Source organism: Phaseolus vulgaris, chromosome 4 (assembly GCF_051622355.1).
Source record: "Phaseolus vulgaris cultivar YP4 chromosome 4, ASM5162235v1, whole genome shotgun sequence".
Lineage (NCBI taxonomy): Eukaryota > Viridiplantae > Streptophyta > Magnoliopsida > Fabales > Fabaceae > Phaseolus > Phaseolus vulgaris.
The window spans coordinates 33,165,823-33,187,306 of NC_143501.1; the positions used below are offsets into that span (position 1 = coordinate 33,165,823).

Here is a 21,484-nt window from a genome sequence, read left to right on the forward strand (position 1 = left end):
TAAATAAATTACAAAGTAAATATTAATATATAAGAAATAAACATCATTATATATGAATAAATAAATAAATTAAACATACTAAAATTAATACAACAATGTATAAATATAAATAATACACGTAAATAAATAAATAATTCAAGTATCAATAAACTGACACAATTTTTGAGGAAATTAAGTATCAATAAACAGTTATCTAAAAAAATGATTTATCCTAAAAGGCGAATAACTTGAATTTCATTATTTGGTATGTTAACCTCTGATTCAAAAACAATTTTATCGTCTTCTTTGAAGTCATTTAACATACAAAAATGGTTTCATCCCGCTCCAAGTTTTGTTGATTTAATTTGCACGTTTTGTTTTACTATTATGTATAAAAATATATTTATATAATTAAATATATATATATATATATACGTAAATTTAAATGAGAAAATAAATAAAAATATTACAAATCAAATATTAATATATAATAGCATTAACATATGCGAATAAATAAATAAAAAACTAAACATACTAAAATTAATATAAACAATGCATGAACATAAATAATACACATAAATAAATTGTTCAAGTATCAACAAAAATACACAAATTTTGAGGAAAGAAAATAACAATAAACAACTATATAAAAAATGACTCATCGTAAAAGCCGAATAACTTGAATTTCATGATTTGGTATGTTAGTCTCTGCTTCAAAAACAATCTTATTGTCTTCTTTGAAGTCATTTAACCTACATAAATTTTTTCATCCCACTCCAAGTTTTTATTTATTTATTTATTTGACACGTTTTGTTTTACTATTTTGTATAAAAAATATAATTTATATAATTATATATATATATATATATTTAAATTTAATTGATAAAATAAAAAAAATACACAACAAATATTAATATATAAGAAATAAACATTAGTAAATGGAAATAAATAAAAAAAACAAAACATAGTAAAATTAATATAACAATGCATAAAGATAAATAATACACATAAATAAATAAATTGTTCAAGCATCAACAAACTGACACCAATTTTATTTTGAAGAAAGTAAGTAACAATAAACAGTTATGTAAAAAAAGAACACATCCTAAAAGCCGAATAACTCGAATTTCATTACTTGGTATGTTAACTTTTGCTTCAAAAACAATCTTATCGTCTTCTTTGAAGTTATTTAACATATTGAAATTCTTCCATCCCGTTCCAAGTTTTGTAGATTTATTTAACGTGTTTTCTTTCACTTTTCTGTGTACAAATATAATTTATATAATTATATATATATATATATATAAATGTAAATGTAAATAAGAAAATGAATAAAAAGAATTACAAAGCAAATGTTGATATATAAGAAATAAACATGAGCATATACGAATAATTAAATAACTAAACATAATAAAATTAATATAAATATAAATAATGCATAAACATAAATAATACACGTAAATAAATAAATTGTTCAAGTATAAATAAACTAACACAATCTTATCTTTGATGTCATTTAAGTTACAGAAATTCTTCCATCTCGCTCAAAGTTTTGTTGATTTATTTGACGCGTTTCTTTCACTATTTTGTATAAAAATATAATCTATATAATTATATATATATATACATATATATATATATATATATAAATGTAAATAATAAAAAAAATTACAAAGCAAATATTAATATATAAGAAATAAACATCAGCATATACTAATAAATAAAAGAACTAAACATACTAAAATTAATTTAAACAATGCATAAAGATAAAGAATACTCGTAAATAAATAAATTGTTCAAATATAAAAAATCTAACATAAATTTTGAGGAAAGTAAGTAATAATAAACAATCATGTAAAAACATTATTGGTATGTTAACCTCTTCTTCAAAAACTGTCTTATCTCCATCTTTGAAGTCATTAAACATACTAAAATTAATCTAAACAATGTATAAAGATAAATAATAGACGTAAATAAATAAATTGTTCAAGTATTAAACATACACAAATTTTGAGAAAAGTAAATAACAATAAACAGTTATGTAAAAAAAATATTCATGTTAAAAGATGAATAACTCGAATTTTATTATTTTGTATGTTAACCTATGCTTCAAAAATAATCTCATCGCCTTCTTTGAAGTTATTTAACATACACAAATTCTTCCATCCCGCTCCAAGTTTTGTACATTTATTTGTTACGTTTTCTTTCACTATTTTGTATAAAAATATAATTTACATAATATATATAAGTGTAATGTAAATAAGAAATTAAATAAAAAATTACAAAACAAATATTAATATATAATAAATACACATCTGCATATCTAAATAAATAAAAAACTAAAGATACTAAAATTAATATAAACAATGCATAAACATAAATAATACACATAAGTAAATATATTGCTTAAGTATCAACAAACTGACACAAAGTTTGAGGAAAATAAGTAACAATAAACAATTATGTAGAAAAAATGATTCATCCTTAAAGGCAAATAACTAGAATTTCATTATTTGATATGTTAACTTCTGCTTCAAAAACAATTTTATCACCTTGTTTGAAGTCATTTAACATACATAAATTCTTTTATCCCGCTCCAAGTTTTATTCATTTACTTGGCACGTTTTCTTTCACTATCTTGTACAAAAATATAATTTATATAATTATATATATATATATGTATATGTATATGTGTGTGTGAATGTAAATGTAAATAAGAAAATAAGTTAATTAGTTACAAAGCAAATATTAATATATAAGAAATAAACATCTGCATATACGAATAAATAAATGAAAAACTAAACATACTAAAATTAATATAAACAATGCATAAATATAAATAATACACGTAAATAAATAAATTGTTCAACTATCAACAAACTGACACAAATTTTGAGGAAAGTAAGTAACAATAAATAGTTATGTAAAAAATGAATTCATCCTGAAAGATGAATAACTCGAATTTCATTATTTGATATGTTAACCCCTGCTTCAAAAACAATCTTATCGTTTTCTTTGAAGTCATTTAACATACAAAAATTCTTCCATCCCGCTCATGTTTTGTTGCTTTATTTATTTCAGATTTTATTTGTGTAGGACACTAAATATTTTAGATTTGTATTTATTTAAGATTTTGAATAATTTTAAAAAATTACTTATTTTGTATTTTTATTTACGTATGACATTAAATATTTAGGGTTTCTATTTTAGATTTTTATTTAAGTTGAACATTAAATAATTTAGGTTTTGTATGTACTTAGGATTTTATAAATTTTATTTATTTTAGATTATTATTTAAGTAGGAAATAAAATAATTTAGGATTTTTAAAAACATAGAAATTTTATTTAGTTTATATTTTTATTTAAAAATTAAATTAAATAATTTAGAAATTTTTTAATTTTTTATTTAAGAATGAAATTATTTTTTGTATTTATTTACGATTTTTAAAAACTTTTAAGTTTTATTTGACATAAAATAAGTTAGGATTTGTGTTTATTTAGGATTTAGGATATTTTAGAAATTTTATTTATTTCAAATTTTTATTTGAGTAGGAGATTAAATAATTTAGAATTATTATTTATTTATATTTTGAATAATTTAAAAATTTTATTTATTTCAGATATTTTATTTAAGTAACACATTAAATAATTTAGGATTTGTATTTGTTTAAAATTTTGAATAATTTAATAATTTTATTTATTGTATAAAAAATTTAAGTATGACATTCAATAATTTAAGATTTATATTTATTTATAATTTTAAATAATTTAGGAATTTTATGTATTGTAAAATTTTATTCAAGTATGATATTCAATAATTTAGGATTTGTATTTATTTATAATTTTAAATAATTTATGTATTTTATTTATTGTAACATCTCAGAAAATACATCTAAGTGTTACGATACAAGTTCTACCGATTTCTAGACATACTTTGAGATTTTCAAAATACTTTTATTACAAGATTATGACTTATAGAAACACAAATATTAACAATATAAAATTCAAAACTACATCATAAAGCCCTCCAGACCCTCGACATCTGTATGATCATCTGCTTGTGTACATAGTACAGTCATCGCAATTCAAACCAACAAGAAAAAAAGGGTAAGTTAATGAAAAGAAATTCCATAACATATCTAATTCATGTAAAAAGAACCAATCAAACTAATCATTTATAAACATTTATTTAAATGTTGTCATATAAAATTTCAATACCAATTTCATCATTCATCATATAGACCATACATGGATCTATTTTCAATCACAATCATTGAATTTCATTTCAATCTCAATGACTACACATGAATCCATCGTCTTCCGGAAGACTCATTAAGTATGCCCCTACCAGAGACTAACACCTGATCCAAAGATTACCGGCGAATCCAAGAGAAAGGATCATGGTAAGTTCAAACATCCAATACCAAGTGTCTACAGCGGGACCCAATGTGTATGAACTCCCTCAGTTTCTCACCACCTGATATCTTAGTCTATATAACTTAGATAATCAGTGGAGCTAGATGATCTCTGTTAAACATAGGCTTTCATACTTAATGTACCATCAACCAACAACTAATACATTATCCCAAATGTATGATATCAATTTCATACAATTTTCATCATTCATATATGATTATATCATTCAATCACATAACATTTAAAAATCCATAACATTTAAGAACCTTTACAACATCAAAAACAATATTTAACTTCCAAACTATCAAAATAAAATATTTATACATGTTCACCCAACATAAAATCAAACAATTTTATCAAATAACATCCCTGCAAGAGAAATTGAAAGTTGGGACCACGTCCCCTCCATATTCAAATCTTCTAGCCTTGGGTGCTAATTCAAAAATTAAAGTTATCTTCCCATACATGAAATTTCATTGATGGAGATTCTACCTCAAATAGAGGGGAACCAGTCCAAAGTTTAGGAACCAAAAGCAAGTTATCCAAATATTACCAAATTTTAGTATGAGCTTAATCAAGTTGAGAGAAACAGTTTTCTCAACTGATCCCACTAAGATTGATGACTAAATCATAGAGAAAACATAGAAAATAATTTTTTAGAGTAAAAATGAACTTACTCTGTTTGAAAATCTGATCGGGTAGAAATGTAGCCTGACTCCTCAGCTACATTGAACGCGTTGATTCTGAGTCCGAGGTATCACAATTTTTCAATGACCAATAACTGCTAGATTCGAAAGCATTGGAGTATATGAGGACGACATGGTCAAAGTATTTTGTAACCATGTATAAAATCTTAGGATAGATAAATTATTAGAATGACATATAACTTTTTCATATATTAGAAAAACTTTTTGTAGAATGTTATAATTTGTTGTATGTATTTTTCATATTTAAATAATGATCTTAAATGATTTTATTTTTTGGAAGTTGAATATTTTATGTAGGTTTGAGGTGTATATATATAAAATAAAATATTTCTTTTAAAAAAAACAACCACATATAACAACGGTTGCATCTGGAATTGTCTTAAAAAATCCATTTTTTTAAAAGGCACACTTATAACGACGGTTCTAAGAGAGGAACTGTCTTTATTTTTTTAAAAAAATTTAGTTATTTAGTAGTCAAAGTAACGACGGTTGGTTACACGTGTCATTATAATTCATTTATAACTACGATTGAGAAACGTCATTATAAATGACTTATTTATAACGAATGACGGTTCGGAAATCGTCTTTATATATCCTTTTTAATCGTCGTTAATGTACCTTTTTGTACTAATGTATATTCTCCCCTTTTGAAAAAAACTTCATAGTACATTTGATCTTAGTTGTGTTTAAAGAAATTGTCCAGTTTGAGGTTAAATTAGAAAATGAGCACTTCAAGACGATCACAAAACAAGAGAATGAAAATTTAGTACAAATATGTTCAGAGGAAGAGGTGAGGGGAGAAGTTTGGGATTGCGAAGGTAGTAAAAATCTAGGATCGGATGAATATAATTTTTATTTTATTAAAAAATTCCGGACAATCTTAAAAAAAACTCAATTAATTTTTATTTTCATGACATATGTAAGTGGCCAAAAGGTTGTAATGTTTCTTTCATAGTCCTAATACTGATAACCTAGTGTTTGGACAAGTATAAAACCTATATCCTTGGTTGGGTGCATATATAAATTGTAGCAAAAATCTTATTTATAAGGTTGAAGAGGGTCCTACAAAATATTATAGATCAAAGTCAATAAGTTTTTTGTGGATAGAGAGTGGTTAGTTAGTGTGTCAGTGGCTAATGAGACCATGGAGGAGGTTATGACCAATAGGAAAAGATGCATCCTACTCAAGGTGGACTATGGAAAAGCGTATGATTGCATAAGATGAGAATTCCTTTTTTATATGATGCAATGCTTCAATATGATTTGGATAAATTGGATAAAGGAATGACTGATGTCTTTTACAATATCTATAGTGCTTAATGAAATTTCAATCTCCGAATTTACACCATCTAAAGGCCTAAGACAAGGAGACCCCCTTTTCCCTTATCCATTTTTTTATAGTAGAAGAAGATTTAATGGGTTTAACTAGAAAAATAGTACAAACACTATAAGAAAGTAACAATTTAGTCATTGAATTCAGTCACCGAAAATGAGTGGTCGCAATTTGCGATTGAAATAGCCACTAAATACACTTAGTCTCAAATCTGCGACCGAAATAGCAACCGAATGAATTGTTAATGAAGTTAGTTAGTTTAGTGATTGAATCAGCGACCGAACATGAGAGTGACAAAACCATTGGTCACTAAAGTGGTGACTATTTTGAATAAATTGGGAAAAATATATATGAGACCGAATCAATCACTGAATATGTTTCTTTTTTAGCCACCGATTTCTTTTAGTCGCTAAATGTAATTGTTTATTTCTACTACCGAATCAGCCACCGAATATGTTTATTTTTTAGTCACCGATTTCTTTTCGTTCGCTAAATCTAATTGTTTATTTCTGTAAATAAAAGTGTGTAATTTCTTCTATTAAAAAAATATTAACTACTATTCTATAAATTTTTAAACACCGTCCAACCTTAAATACGTTCCAACAAAATCCAAAACCTGAAAAACACTAAAACCCAAATTTCGTCTCCAAAGCGTTTTCCAAATTTCAAATCCCTTTGAACTCCTAAACCTACTCCCAAATCCGCCCCACACACTAATAGTCTTCTTCGAACGCTTCCATGGTTTGATTCCTCTCCGATTTCTTCTTCCAATTTACGTGCTACTCAAGCTCATGGTAGTCGTCTTCTTCTTCTTCGTTCTTCTTCATTTTTCCTTTGATTTTCTGATGGTTAAGATTTCTCACTTCTCATTTCTCATTTCTCACTTCTCACTTCTCACTTCTCACTTCTCACTTCTCACTTATCAGCGTTGGGATAATCATAGTTGGGGCTTTTGTTGCTGGAACTCATGCATTACAAGAAAATCATGAAATAAAAACCAAAAATTTATTGTTAAATAATTTGTTGTAATAGTAACTAAATTATAGACTATTTTAGAAACTAAAAAAAATGGTTTCAAAATTAGTTTATATTATTGTTAAATAGTTTCTAAATTGGTATCTAATTAGCTACCAAGGTTTTAACTACCAATTATTTAGATTCTAAATTTGGTAGCAAAACCCTTGGTTGCTAATTAGGTATCAATTTAGAAATCATTTAACAATAATACAAACTAACTTAGAAACCAAAAATTTATTTACTCTCTAAGATGGTCTCTAATTTAATCATTATAACAACTATTTTTTTTAAATTGATTTTTATTTCATGATTTTCTTGTAGTGATGACTTCACTTGATTCTTATTCATATTCAGTTGTATTTATAGAAAACATGTTTAAGGCATTATACCTTGCTTCTGTTTCTCGTATTGGTAAGATTTCATCATTTTCTTCTTTTATGCCATTCTTTTCATTCTTTTACCCATTATTTCTTCATTGAATTTTGACTGATTTACATCTTTTCATAGGTAAATTTAATGGCCTTAACAATTTTGGTATTGTATGGTGCAACGGTAAAATTTAGTGATCTTTTGGAGCTTTGTTTAATCTTCCACCTTATTTGTTCTGAGCATAATCATTGCACTTTTCTCAATTCTTGTTTTCTATTTAGTGGTGATTTGTGGACCAATCTTGTTTCTCTGGTCCTTACTCAAAGGAGACCTCCAAACAACACTAAACTTCCCATCCTTCTTTTACCCTAGATTTCAGGTGCTTCTTTCTTTTGTTCTTCTTGTACTTTTATACTTCCATCACAAACTGATGGGAAAAACGCACACGGAAGCAACACACATAATCACGAATACTGCAGAAAAATAAACAACACAAGATTTAACGTGGTTCGGTCGCCAACTGCAACCTACATCCACACGGGCAACTATTAGGTTTTCATTATGTCTAGTTGCACACCAATTACAAGTACAATGATCTCTTTAAATAGAGATAAATAGAGATAATAAATGGACACAATGATTAAACTCACTCACTAAAATATGGTGTCTACTCAGCCCAACCCAATTAGTCTTGGCTTCATACCCAACACAAACTTCTTTCTAATCTAATATTCATAGGTTTTTAATAGAACTACAACATATGTTTTTGTCATTCATTTCCTGTTATATAATGTCATTTTCATTATGTCCGTCTATTATGATATATAGTTTTTGTAGGCATTTATGAAATTGGAATCTTGGACAGGTTGTGATGCTTCTTTATTGTGCTTTCACTTTCTTTATAAACTACATAGTAGTTTTGAATACAACTATCAACTCGGCACTTACACAGGCAATTTGTGGTAATTTAAAGGTAAGTTTTTCCCATCACTTCTTACTTCCATGGAGAACTATGTTACTTTGCTCCTTGAAATTGGGAAACCAATCTTCACCCCTTCGTGAGAACCTTACTATAATCCCTGATTTATGCATATGGTGTTTACATATTGCTTTAAATAACTATATAGAATCTTAAGAAATCGAACATTGAAATTGATATTTTTTTATGTTGTGAAAACTCTAGAGTTTGAGAAAAAAAAAAATGAACACGAGTAAAAATGAACTTCGTATATTATTCACTGGGATCAATTTCAAGAAGCTTTATATCAATCGTAAAGGATGTCTTCACCAACTGACACAACTAACAAACTAACTGTAAAAGATCAAAGAAAGAAAAAAAACTAAGAAGCATATTTGTTAACACATTATAATTTGTGTTCTAATTATGCATGCAATCACTGATAGATTTATGTGCACATTTTCAAATTGTTTAACTTGCTATTTCATTGGTTGATATCAGTTTAAACTATGGAATCTTGAGGAGATTGTTGCCTGAAGAGAAGGTGGAGGCTGTGAAAGGTCTTTCACTCACTACTGATGGAAATGGTGTGTTTTTTTATGTACCAGCTGGAGATTTAGATACATATCTTAGTGGTAAAGCTTCACTTGACTATTGAACTGGAATTTTGTTCATACTTAAAATTTCACATAAGTTGACTTAGGATTTGAGTTTTTCAGCACTAGAGTATGGGAAAACATTTCTGCATATAGCTTTTTATCTTGGTCATGTTTTTCATTGAATAACATTTGTCCTTCAGGTAAGGAAAATGCAACTAATGTAAGTCTAGAGGTGTTGAAAGTCTTGCCCTGTTGCAAACAGAGATGGTGAGTTTTCGCTCTGCTCCGTCTGGTAGCATTGTTGCATAGCTTCCACGTGGAAATGAAGAAATAGTTGATGTTGGCTAAGCTACGGAGGATTCAAGTTAAGATGGATTCAATGTGTCCACCCATTAAGCATGCTCTATGTTTTACTGTTTTGTTATTAATACCTTTTTTTGTATTTTTTTTTAAATTTTTTGACGGGGAAGCTTAAGTTTAGTTTTTTAGTATGTTCTTTGACTTTCACATGAGAAAGTTTTATGTATTAGTATATTTATATATGCTATATTTTTTACAATATGAACCAACAAAGAAAACATTATGAGCGTCTTCCGTTCGTTAATACACTGATTACATAAACATAAAACATATCACAAAATTAAATGTTTACCATACTATTGTGAAAGAAAATGTAGAATGAGACCGACATGATCTTAATTCTTAAAAAATTGACCATTACAAAAGAATAATTGTATTTTTAAACATTTTAATTCCTAGATATATCACCGATAGGTAGAAAACTTCCAATAATCAATTTGACTTCATTTCTTAAATTATGTAATTGAAGTTTATTCTTATTTAGCTTGATTGAATTTTTGGTATTTATAAACAGATTTGAATTTTTTTTATATAAAATGGTTAAAATACCATTTTAAATAGGTATTGATAATTAATAATACATATAAAAATAGCTACTAAAACTGATTTGATGGCTATATCTACAAAACTTTTGTTTAACAACCAAAACAAAAATCGATCGTTGTAATTAAAAAAAAATATTAAGTCACTGAAATCAAATTTGTCACAATAGGGGTCTGCATTTAGCCACCGAATTAATCACCACAAGTTTTTTTTAATTAATTATTTTAATAAATTAGCGACCGAAAATGGTGGTTGCAATCATCTTCTATTTCAGTCACCGATTTTTTTTTATAAAAACTTGGTTTCTAATTTGGTTTTTGAATTTTGGTGACCAAAATTTTTGTGACTGATTTAGCCACCGAAATTTCGGTTGCTAGTTTGGTTCTTGAATTTTGGTAACCAAATTTCTTACGACTGATTTAGCCATCGAAATTTCGGTTGCAAATTTGTGACCACTTTATAATTTGGTCACTAAATGCTTTGCGACTAGAGTTTTCGCTTCCATCTTTATTTGGTGGCTGTTTCGGTCGCATATATGTTTAACGACCGATTATAGTGTTTTTAGCGATCGAATTTGGTGGTCGCTAAAAGTGATTTTTTTTTTTGTAGTGAAATAAACTTTCTACAAAGGGTAAAAGTAGGGAATAAGCACTGGCGCATAAATGCTAATCAAATGCGGTTATTTTACATTTACAAATGCGGCTATAAAGCCGCAGTTGATCAGCATGCAGTTGTAAATCAGAGAAATACAAATGCGGTTATAGAGCCGCATTTGTAAATGCGATTTACGAATGCGGTTATTTGAAATAGCCGCATTTGTATATTCTTCTGAATGAGCTCGCATTTATATGTTCTTCTGAATGAGCTGGGGTTTTAGGGGCACGTTGTTGGTGAAGAGTGGAAGGGGAGAAGAGGAAACACGACAACGGCGACGAGTGCGGCGGCGAAAGCAGTGGCGGAGCGACGAGAGCGAAATGCGACAGCGGCGGAAGCAATGGAAGAGTACACCTTCAAAATGCAGAGCGAAACCCATTAAAAACGAAAGCAATATGGAAAGCGAAAGCCATTGGAGTTCAATGCAGTTGTTAGGAGCAATGGAAACATGAGAATGAGGGGCAATGCAGTTACGTACCTTCGAAAATGCAGAACTTCGCAACCAGAGAAAACGAAGAACAGATATGAGTGCAAACGGAGAATGAACGAAACTGTTGAGCGCCTAAAATTTTTAGGGTTAAAATCATTTACAAATGCGGCTAAACTTAAAAACCGCATTTGTAAATCAAGCTTTTTGATTTACAAATGCGGTTATTCAAATAACCGCATTTGTAAATGGAAGCTCTTGATTTACAAATGCGGTTATTTAAATAACCGCATTTGTAAATCAAAATAATTTCAAAAATGCCACCGCGATTTTTACGAATGCGTTTAAGCGCTGAACCGCATTAAATAAGGAGCGTTCTTTTCTTATTTTTGTACTAGTGAAGGGTCTACTGATTAATGTGTTCCAATTTGCTGATGATACATTGTTCCTATGTAAGAGAGCATCCAAAATGTGATGATCATGAAGAGTATGTTAAGGTACTTTGAACTCACTTCAGATTTAAAAATGAACTTCTCTATAATTAAGATTGGTAGGAGAGGAGTGCAGGTAAACAAGCTCCAAAGATTAGCAACAATCCTACATTGTGGAATTATGGACTTGCCTTTTAGATAACTAGGAATAAAACTCGGGAGAAATCATAAAAGGGTATCTTTTTGAAATGATGTTATAGGCAAAATCAAAAAGAGATTATCTATATGGAAAGGTAAACATTTATTTTTGGCGGGAGGGTATACTTAGTAAAATCAATTATCACATTTATATATCCTTCTTTAAGATTCCAGAAATGGTGGTAAAAATAGTCAAGAAGACCTAAAAGGAATTTTTGTGGGACTAGGGTAGTCAAGGTAAGGGATGCCATAGGTGAAATAGGATAATATTTGTAAACCTTTAGAAGAAGGGGTTTGGAAATCAAGGATAGATATGGTAGTTAGAGAACAATAAATAAAATAGGGGAAGTTGTAAGAAAGAATCTAGGTGGTGGAGTGACATTAGAAAAGCAACTAGTCGTGTGGGTCATGAAAACTGGTTAGATATGGAGTGGAATTTAGGTAATGGAATTTGTAATAAGGTGATATTTATGAAAATCTATTATGTTTGCTAGATATCTGGATGCAAAAGATATTGTAAAGTGGCTGTGACATACTCATAGCCTGCTAACAGTCAAAACAAGTAGTGATTATTAGGCAAGAAAGTTATAGGATCGTTGATCTCACCTAAAGGAGGGATTACAAACCATGTGTAAAGGTAAAGGTAGGTGGAACACACCAAATTGTAACATTCAAATCTGAAGTCAAAACCTGTAAACAACATTACCATCAACAGAGTTATAGATCATGTCATAGCCATTAACAAAGTATAATAACTGAGCTGTAACATGCCAGCACGCATAGCAAAGGGAAGGATATGGTTACATATGCAATGCAGTCTCCAGCTATTAGATATAGGTTGTACATGTTTGTAATAAAATAACTGGAAAATACCAAGGTGTAGGAATATATGCATGTGTTAAGGCTAAACATCTTCATAAGATTTTTGTATAATGAAAATTTTGTTTGTACAATTTCAAGAAACAATACAAAAAAATGTGGAAGGTGTTCTTTAATCTTGATTTGGAATTGTACATGACTGTTCTTCAATATCTATTTTTCAAAATAATTTTTATTATTCATAATAATATCTCATCATCATCTTCAAACAATCACTCGAATAATATTTGAAAATATTGTAGCCATAGTATTTATTTTAATTATTTGATGGTGCAACTTTAGATATCTTCATCATCTTAAATTTAATTATGACATAAAGAATTGTATTAGGTTATAGACAAAAATTATAACCTACTAATGTATTACTACTGAAATGTATATGTATGAAATTTCGTTTTTAAAAAAAATTTAAAGAGAGATACAGAACTGAGAACATTACATTTTTTTTAAAAGGGCTTAGATAAAAAAAAAAATGTGTATTAATAACACTATTTAAACAATTTTATATTTATCGTTTATTTATTTTTATCAAAGAAAATAAAAACACTACAGAAGACAAGTTAAAGTATTTTTCACCTGACTGATGTGAGACAAAGTGTTGCAAAGTGCAAACAAACACGAGCCGAGTCACGAATTGCGGTGTGATTCCCTTTTTTTCACCATTTGTTTCAACCGACTAATGTAGTTTTACAGAAGCCCAAACGACGACGTTGTAGTTCATCTTGTTCTGCATTTGCAATCTCAATTCCGCACCTCAGAAACAATACCACTCTCTTCACTCTCCAATGGAGGCCAGGGTCTCTTCCTCTCTGGGCCTCCCTTCTCCGAAGCCCCATGAAATCTCAATCTCCACAACCCTCTCCGACTTCCCCTCCCTCCTCACCCACTTACCCCCCTTCGCCTCCACCACCTCCGTCAAATGGCCCCGCCCCAGCCCAAAATCCCAGTCCCTCAAAACCCTCCCTCTCTTAGACCGGGCCCTAATCGGCGCCGCCGCAGGTGGCCTTGCCGGTGCATTCACCTACGTTTGCCTCCTCCCCCTCGACACCATCAAAACCAAGATGCAGACCAAAGGCGCTGCGCAAATTTACAAAAACACCCTCGACGCAGTCGTGAAAACATTCCAGTCCAGCGGCCTCCTCGGCTTCTACAGCGGCGTCTCCGCCGTCATAGTCGGTTCAACCGCCTCATCCGCCGTCTACTTCGGCACCTGCGAGTTTGGCAAATCGTTCCTTGGAAAACTCGAAAATTTCCCCGCCGTCCTGATCCCCCCAACCGCCGGCGCCATGGGGAACGTCGCCTCCTCGGCGATCATGGTACCCAAGGAGCTCATCACACAGCGAATGCAAGCCGGCGCGAAGGGACGCTCCTGGCAAGTCCTCGTCGAAATTCTCCAAAACGATGGCGTTATGGGCCTCTACGCTGGGTATTCGGCAACGTTGCTCCGAAACCTACCCGCAGGGGTTCTGAGTTATTCCTCCTTCGAGTATCTAAAAGCCGCGGTGCTGCAGAAAACGGAGAAAAACTACTTGGAACCGGTTCAGAGCGTTCTGTGTGGGGCTCTCGCGGGGGCCATTTCGGCGTCGCTTACGACACCGTTGGACGTGGTGAAGACGCGGTTGATGACGCAGGTGCGCGGCGAGGGGGTGGGTAAGGTTTCGGCGGTTATGTACGACGGCATTTCGGCGACGGTGAAGCAAATTTTGAAGGAAGAAGGGTGGGTGGGGCTGACACGTGGTATGGGGCCAAGGGTGCTTCACAGCGCGTGCTTTTCCGCATTGGGGTACTTCGCTTTTGAGACGGCGAGGCTTGGGATTTTGCAGGAGTATCTGAGGAGGAAGGAGTTGAGTGAAAGACAAACTCAAGTTTCTGTTTCTACTGCCTGAGTTTGTATTTTCACTATTTTTGTTCTTTATTGCTCTATTTATGTTCGGATTTGTGTTTTGGGTTTTCATTGAGTTACTTCTTGTAGAATGATTCAGTAGAAAGTATTTGTTATGGATATTGGGCTACTGAGGTGGCATATACAAATGTAGGGTCTTGAATGTTGTTTTAGTTGCCCTTTTGGTTGAAATTTGTTAATGGTTACACATAAGGTGATTACAATACTAATTGTTGTAATAGTTTTCTTCCTCTGCATAATGCTGTTTGTCAATTCCAAAAATACATGTTGGTGATGGTCAGGTTCAGTGGTACCATGCTCCTACAGGAAGAAACCTGGTTGCTGATTCTTTTGCTGGATACAGGCTTCATGCTTAGGTTTCTTTTAGGAGTTTTGAGGCTCCTACTCATTTAATACTTTTAGTTCTTTTGGGCTTTACCTTGTGGATTGAGTTTTGTTTATCATCCTCTTGTGTCTCACTAAAAGAAATGAATATGTCTGTTGAATTGAAACTTGTCCGAACCTGAAATAGAGATACTTTTTCATGTGGCGTACAGTCTATGTTTTAAAACTCCAAAGATCATTTCTGTCCATAGATCATAATTATGTTAATGTGTAGGATGCTAAATTATGTGCCAACATTTATTTCTTATTGGGGTGTGTATAATTTTTTTGGGATGAGGGTATTAATGAGAGAGGGAAGGGTTGTTAATCTCTTAATTCTAGAGTAATTAAAATCAATGAAAGGTAATTAAAATTTTATATGGTCTATTCTTATTCCTTTCATTTTAAAAGGATATTCACATAAGAAAATATTAATTTCAAATGAAATTTATTCTCCCTTTGTGCCTCTTTCGTCCAAATATGTTTTTGTGAAGTGGTAACAAAGTAAACAATGTTTCACATTTCAGGTATATCACAAATGACTTTAGTTCCGGCTTCGGCCTACAGTTCCAGCTGAACTATTAAATAATTTTCAATTTAATCAAGCCTCGTGGTTTTTTGTTTTAGTAGAGTTCCTTCTCAAAGGCGATTCTGGGTTTTGAATTGGTTGAAGAGGTTGTCCTTTGAACCAGTACAAAAAAAATTTGTGATCCTTTGTTTTTCTTCAATTCTTTTATTTATAGATTGTGTCTAAATATAAAAGAAAATCACGTTAATATAAGGGTGGATATTATTTTTTGTTTTGGAAATATATTGGTTGCCTAATCTCCGTGTTTCCATACTATTCATCATCGGCTTTTGTCCAACCTATGTCTCAGATTTTTACTCGAACTGATCTCTTAAGTCATGGGCTTCTTTAATATGGAACATCCCACGACAGCAGAAGTAGTATACCACAAGTAGTATGGAGTAAGCATGTACAAATTACTCTAATATTATTTTGATAGAATAAACTATAAATTATATTGTAACTCATCCCTATCAAAAGTGGAGTTTTCTCAAGAATGAAGGGCAACTTATGACTAGAGATTCTTAAGTTTGTACGTTTTGGAAAATTATCAATGTTGCTAATTTGCCATGTAATAATATCTTAGTATACCATTAAAAATGGTCAGATATGAAAGTTGAGAAATCATACTCTGGTTTTCGTGAGGGAAAATCACTGTGTAGACTACAGAGCACGGGTGAAGAATCTTATCCTAATATCTAACTAAAATGGATACTACATGCCTTATCCTCTAAAATTACTGAAGTTCACTGATATCAACAGTAGTGATGGACAATTTGTGGTTCTACTAGTTTAACTGGTTTCTGTCTTCTTGAGAGGTTATGTATTGTTTCTGACTTCTGGGTTTGCATAAATGTTTCAATTCTTTCTTTATGTTCATTACGAACATGTGGAGTACTTTTTTCGGCATTTCAAATAAATGTATGTCTAGATAGCCTCGGTAGGGGAACAGAGGCATTGGAGCAGTAGTTCAGTACAAACGAGAATATCTTTCCAAATAATTTATATTAAAGCAATAACTTTGGCATTGTGTCAGTTTAATTAAACTTGAAAAAAGTGTTCTCAAAATAAGTAATTTTTTTTAAAAAAAATCACTTATCAAATAATCAGATAAGATTTGTTTTTTTAAAAAAAAATTACAAAACTACTTAAAAATAATAGATTAGTTGGACCAACATAAAAGAACACAAATCTACTTATTTTATTTAAAATAAAACATTTTTTTTAAAATAAACAAAAACAAACTTGCTCATCATGAAAACAATGCTACGAATAATTTGATAGGTCATTGTTGTTTTTAATCTGGAAGGCACCTTTTAATGCAGTGAGGAATGGTGATTTTTTTATCGTGCACCAAAGAAATTCTCTGCTTGATAGTGGGAGACTAATTCTTGAGACATAGGGATTACTGAAATGAGTATTGTTTCTCTTAACGAAGTGTTTTTTTTTTCTACACATGGTCAGTGATGGTTAAGAACAGTTTGTGTTAGACGAAGATCGGGTAGGTTTTCACCTGTTGTTTCAACTGCATGGCTTTGAGAGAACTGTTTTCACTTCTATTCTGAATGTGAATCATAGTAAATTGTAGCAATTCTTGACGCCAATGCTCGATCTTCTTCCTCCTCTTCTTTGCTCCAAGTCTTAGTGGCTTCTAAAAATTCTTATGTAAAGCAAAGTCACTTGCTCACCTTTTGTATTCCACCAAATGATATGCAAGTCCACCTAGATTGGTGTCGAAATAATTTGTGCCCTTGTTCCAAAATCATTGACCTCGTAGTATTCTATGATTCAGACTATCTAATTTTTCTACTCCTTTTTCTTGATGAACTAGTTCACATTATAACCGACTTACCTGAAATATTGTTTGTCAATGGAATCAACCACCATTCTTTAGAGTTGCTTGTCACCGTTTTAGTTACAGTTATACTTTTTGAGTTTTGCATTGTTATAATTGTATTAATTTTGTCTTCGTCATGGTAATAGATGGTTCTCATTACATGTCGCATACCCAAAAATGCTCTTATTACAGCACCTGTAACAACAATTTCCGACATACCCAATATGAGATTATGCCATGCAATTATGTTTTGTGAGACAATTCTGCATTTGTCTTGCCCTAGAAGCACTATCTTAATGTAATTTCGGACTTACACTAGATGGTTGAATTTTGTTCATAGAAAGAAAGGGTGTGGAAACCTACAATATAAGATAGGAAGCAAATGGCAATGCTATGTTCTTAGATTTTGACAGAGCATATGAAATATGCAGATCGAGACATGAAAAATAGGATTAACTAATGTTCTCGCCAGTTGACTCGATCACCGGTTGACTTGAACGGTAGTCTCTAGCTCGCCTATCTCCACCCGAGAATCGAACTACCTAGGGTTGAAGAACTTCTCGCCTGCAAAGACAAAGGGCGCCTTGACGACCGTTTGCACTCCGACGCTCAAGTCAGTACTGGGGCAAAGAAATAATAAGTGAATAAAGTAGTTTCAATCTTCGAAACGGTACTTGCTAGGGTTCTTACCACCCTTTATATAGGTTGTAACTAGGGTTACTTATGTTATGTTACCCATATATAGGGTTCCTGGGAGAATGTCCTGGCGCCACTATCACACAATCTTAGCGTAATCTGGCACATAGGACTTCCCCTTTCTGGAGTGCAATGACTAACAGTATGGCCGCCAAGGTACCAACTCATGCACCAATGCTGCGGGACCATCTGTTCTATGGGTGCCCTAAGTATTCACATGCCATGCATGCAGTCTTCCCTTGGAAACCCTAACCCTAACGAGCCTCAGCGCCTCCAAGGAACACTTGCTTGTGTCGTACCTGAATGTACCTTACACACCCCATGCATGATCCTCTCGTGACTTAGGTCTTTTTCTGGTATCTGGATGTTAACTTCATGTTAGCTTATACTACTTGTGGGACCCAACTTACGTGGCCCATCATTACTATCAGTCCATAGATGTCCAACGTATTTCTCTCAGGCTGATGACCGAGGTCTGACCTATACACAAGCCCCCCAGTCTCGAGCTGTAACTTTCAACGAAGAGGCTTTTAAGTGATCGCCCGCGGCGACCTACATGGCACTGGTGACAGGAAGTGAATAGTGTACCGAAGTGATGTCTCACAATACTTTTTTATCAGCGTACACGTGGCAAGATCAACGACTAGGGCTCGTTGTCGCTTGTGCTCCCTCGTATACGTTTAAACCTTTAAACCCATGCACTCTCTTCACTGTTTCATTACTTCACATAAGCATTTCTCAAACATTTGTTATAATCGAAATGCTCTCTCTTCCTCTTTGAATACTTTATCCTTTAAACCCTAATTTATTTAAAGGTACGTATCCTTTACTCCCTGATTGCCCTTCCTTTATGATTCCGATGCTCATAACATGCTATAACTGTTTTGGGACTGTTTATATTTTCTGTATTTTACGTTTTCTTTGTTCTTCGTTTCTGAGTTTCTGTTTTCTGGGTTTCCCGAGTCGCGTCTATCTTCTTCTTCTGAGCCTTCGTTTTTTCCTATTTCTCCTCTCCCTCTTTAGCTCTCTTCTCGATGGCTCGTACCAAAACCACACCAAACCCTCCACCTCCCATTAACTACAAAGCACTTTATCACTGGGCTCTCGATAGCCTTTTGGCTGAAAATTCTCAAATAAATACCTTTAAGGACATCAATGAGTACAAGAAAAGCGAGTATGACGAGAAGTTCCACGTCTTTGGGAGGGAACATGACTTGTACGTAAAGGTTCTGCCTTGCAAGGAGGGCGAGCCCGTGTGCGTTGATGATCGTGCAAGCCCCGAAGAACCCTTATTCTTTATGTACGGCATCACCTTTAAGCGGCTCAAACTTCGTCTTCCCTTTACGGGGTTCGAGCGTGCCTTGCTGACCGAGGTTAACGTGGCTCTTGCCCAACTGCACCCCAACAGTTGGGCCTTCGTGTGGGCCTTCGCCGTTCTCTGCAACCACTTTGGCCATACGCCTTCTGTGGATCTGTTCCTCTATTTCTTCGAGGCGAAGAGCCCTGACAAGAAGCTGTGGATGAGCTTCAATGGAGTGGTAGGGAGAGTCCTTCTAACCCTCTTCCAACAGTCTTACAAGGGCTTCAAAGGGAAGTTCTTCAAGATATGCTGCAACAAACATGATCGGACCTTGCTGGACGGGTTCCCACTCTATTGGGTGGAGAAAGCGGGACTCAAGAAGCCCCGGAGTCTCGAGGACTTGGCCCCGCCCAATCGCGAGGTGTGTCAGTTCCTTTCAAGCTTGAGAGTGGTGTTTAACACTGCTGAACTGATCAAGCTTGAATACAGCCACAAGCCTTTCAAGGCTTATATTGACACTTTGTCTGACTTTGTCCTTTATTGTTTCCTTCCATACTATGTTGGTTTATGTTCTTATGCATTGCTGTTTTCTTGTGTAGACATGGTGCTAAATGCGGAGAAAATGAGGAAATTGGCTGAGTTAGTCTCTCAACGCAAGGCTACTCTTGCTGATGCTTATGCCTTTACCCTTGCGGGCACCCCTCCTGTTGCTACCTCTGCTCCAAACTCTTTTGAAGCACCCCATCGATTAGAGGCAGAAAGGGGTGGTGGAGGCTACTGCCTCCGCAAGGTCGAACTCTTCAACCATATTGAGGAAGAGCTCACTAACGACGCCACAAATGCCTATGGTGTTGGGTTTGAAGATGTCATAGCCTAGGTTGCCTGCGTGCATCCTGGGGTGGATCTCTCCCAATTTGATGTGACAAAACGGGTCGTTGATGGGCAGCTAGTTGCCAAGGAGTAACCTCTTCTTTATTGTAACTTAACCGCCTGATGAACAATTCAGCAACTTGTATATATTCTTACTTACGTAATTTTCCTTTCTTTAATATGCTTTCCTTGTCTTGGTTGTTACCTGTCATGTCTTGCATTAATTTTGCTAACAACGCCTTTGATGCATATTCACCTTTAAGTAGCACGCTTCCCCCCATCTGCTTTACCTTCTTGCCACCTTCATTGTCTTAAGGTATCGGTTATGTGCGTACAACTCTTAACTGGCCTTATTTTTGTTGCACGAGACCTTTGTCTTGTAAGATAAGGTCTTCTTGCTGATCTCGTCCTTGCCTCTCAGGGCAAAGGAGATGTCTTACTGGTGATACTGGTGAACCATGTTGTTCTCGACCTTGACTTACAAGGGAGAGGTTCGCCTTTCTGACCTCGACCTTGCTCCATGAGGGTTAGAAAGGATTTAATTGTTGAACCATGTTGTTCGGCCTTAGCGTTGTCACTGAAGAGGGAGACATTCTCTGTGAATCATCCTATCCCAATCTTGAGACTTCTAACCCAAGTGAAAGGTTCGTAACTGACCTCGTCCTCGCCTCTTAGAGCAATGGAGGATTTAAATGGCCAACCATACTGTTTAACCTTGACGTTCTCATTCAAGGGGAAGGTTCACAAAAAACCATACTGTTCCCGATATTGAGACTTCTAACCCAAGGGAAAGGTTCATTACTGACCTTGACCTTGCTCCTTGAGGGCAAGGGAGGATTTAGCTGGCGAACCATACTGTTCTCGAACTTGGCGTTCTAACTCAAGGGGAGGTTCACGAAAAACCCTACTGTTCTCGACCTCGAGACTTCTAACCCAAGAGAGAGGTTCATTAACTGTATTGTGCAAATTACTTGAAAAATATTTAACTAAACAACTAAAATTTTATTGGGTGACCTCGTTAAAAAACCCCTTGAAGGGAAAAGAGTGTCCCCTAAAACTGTGTACAATGTAATAACT

The 21,484-nt window shown here is 33.1% G+C and overlaps 1 protein-coding gene across 1 annotated transcript; it reads left to right on the forward strand.

The window, feature by feature from the left end:
- Positions 1–13,507: 13,507 nt before the first annotated feature.
- On the forward strand, positions 13,508–15,034 carry MFL1 (Mitochondrial substrate carrier family protein). The gene has a single exon (XM_068646549.2). It carries the CDS (start codon positions 13,656–13,658, stop codon positions 14,754–14,756), a length of 1,101 nt encoding a protein of 366 aa, XP_068502650.1. The 5' UTR covers positions 13,508–13,655; the 3' UTR covers positions 14,757–15,034.
- The last annotated feature ends 6,450 nt before the right edge of the window (positions 15,035–21,484 follow it).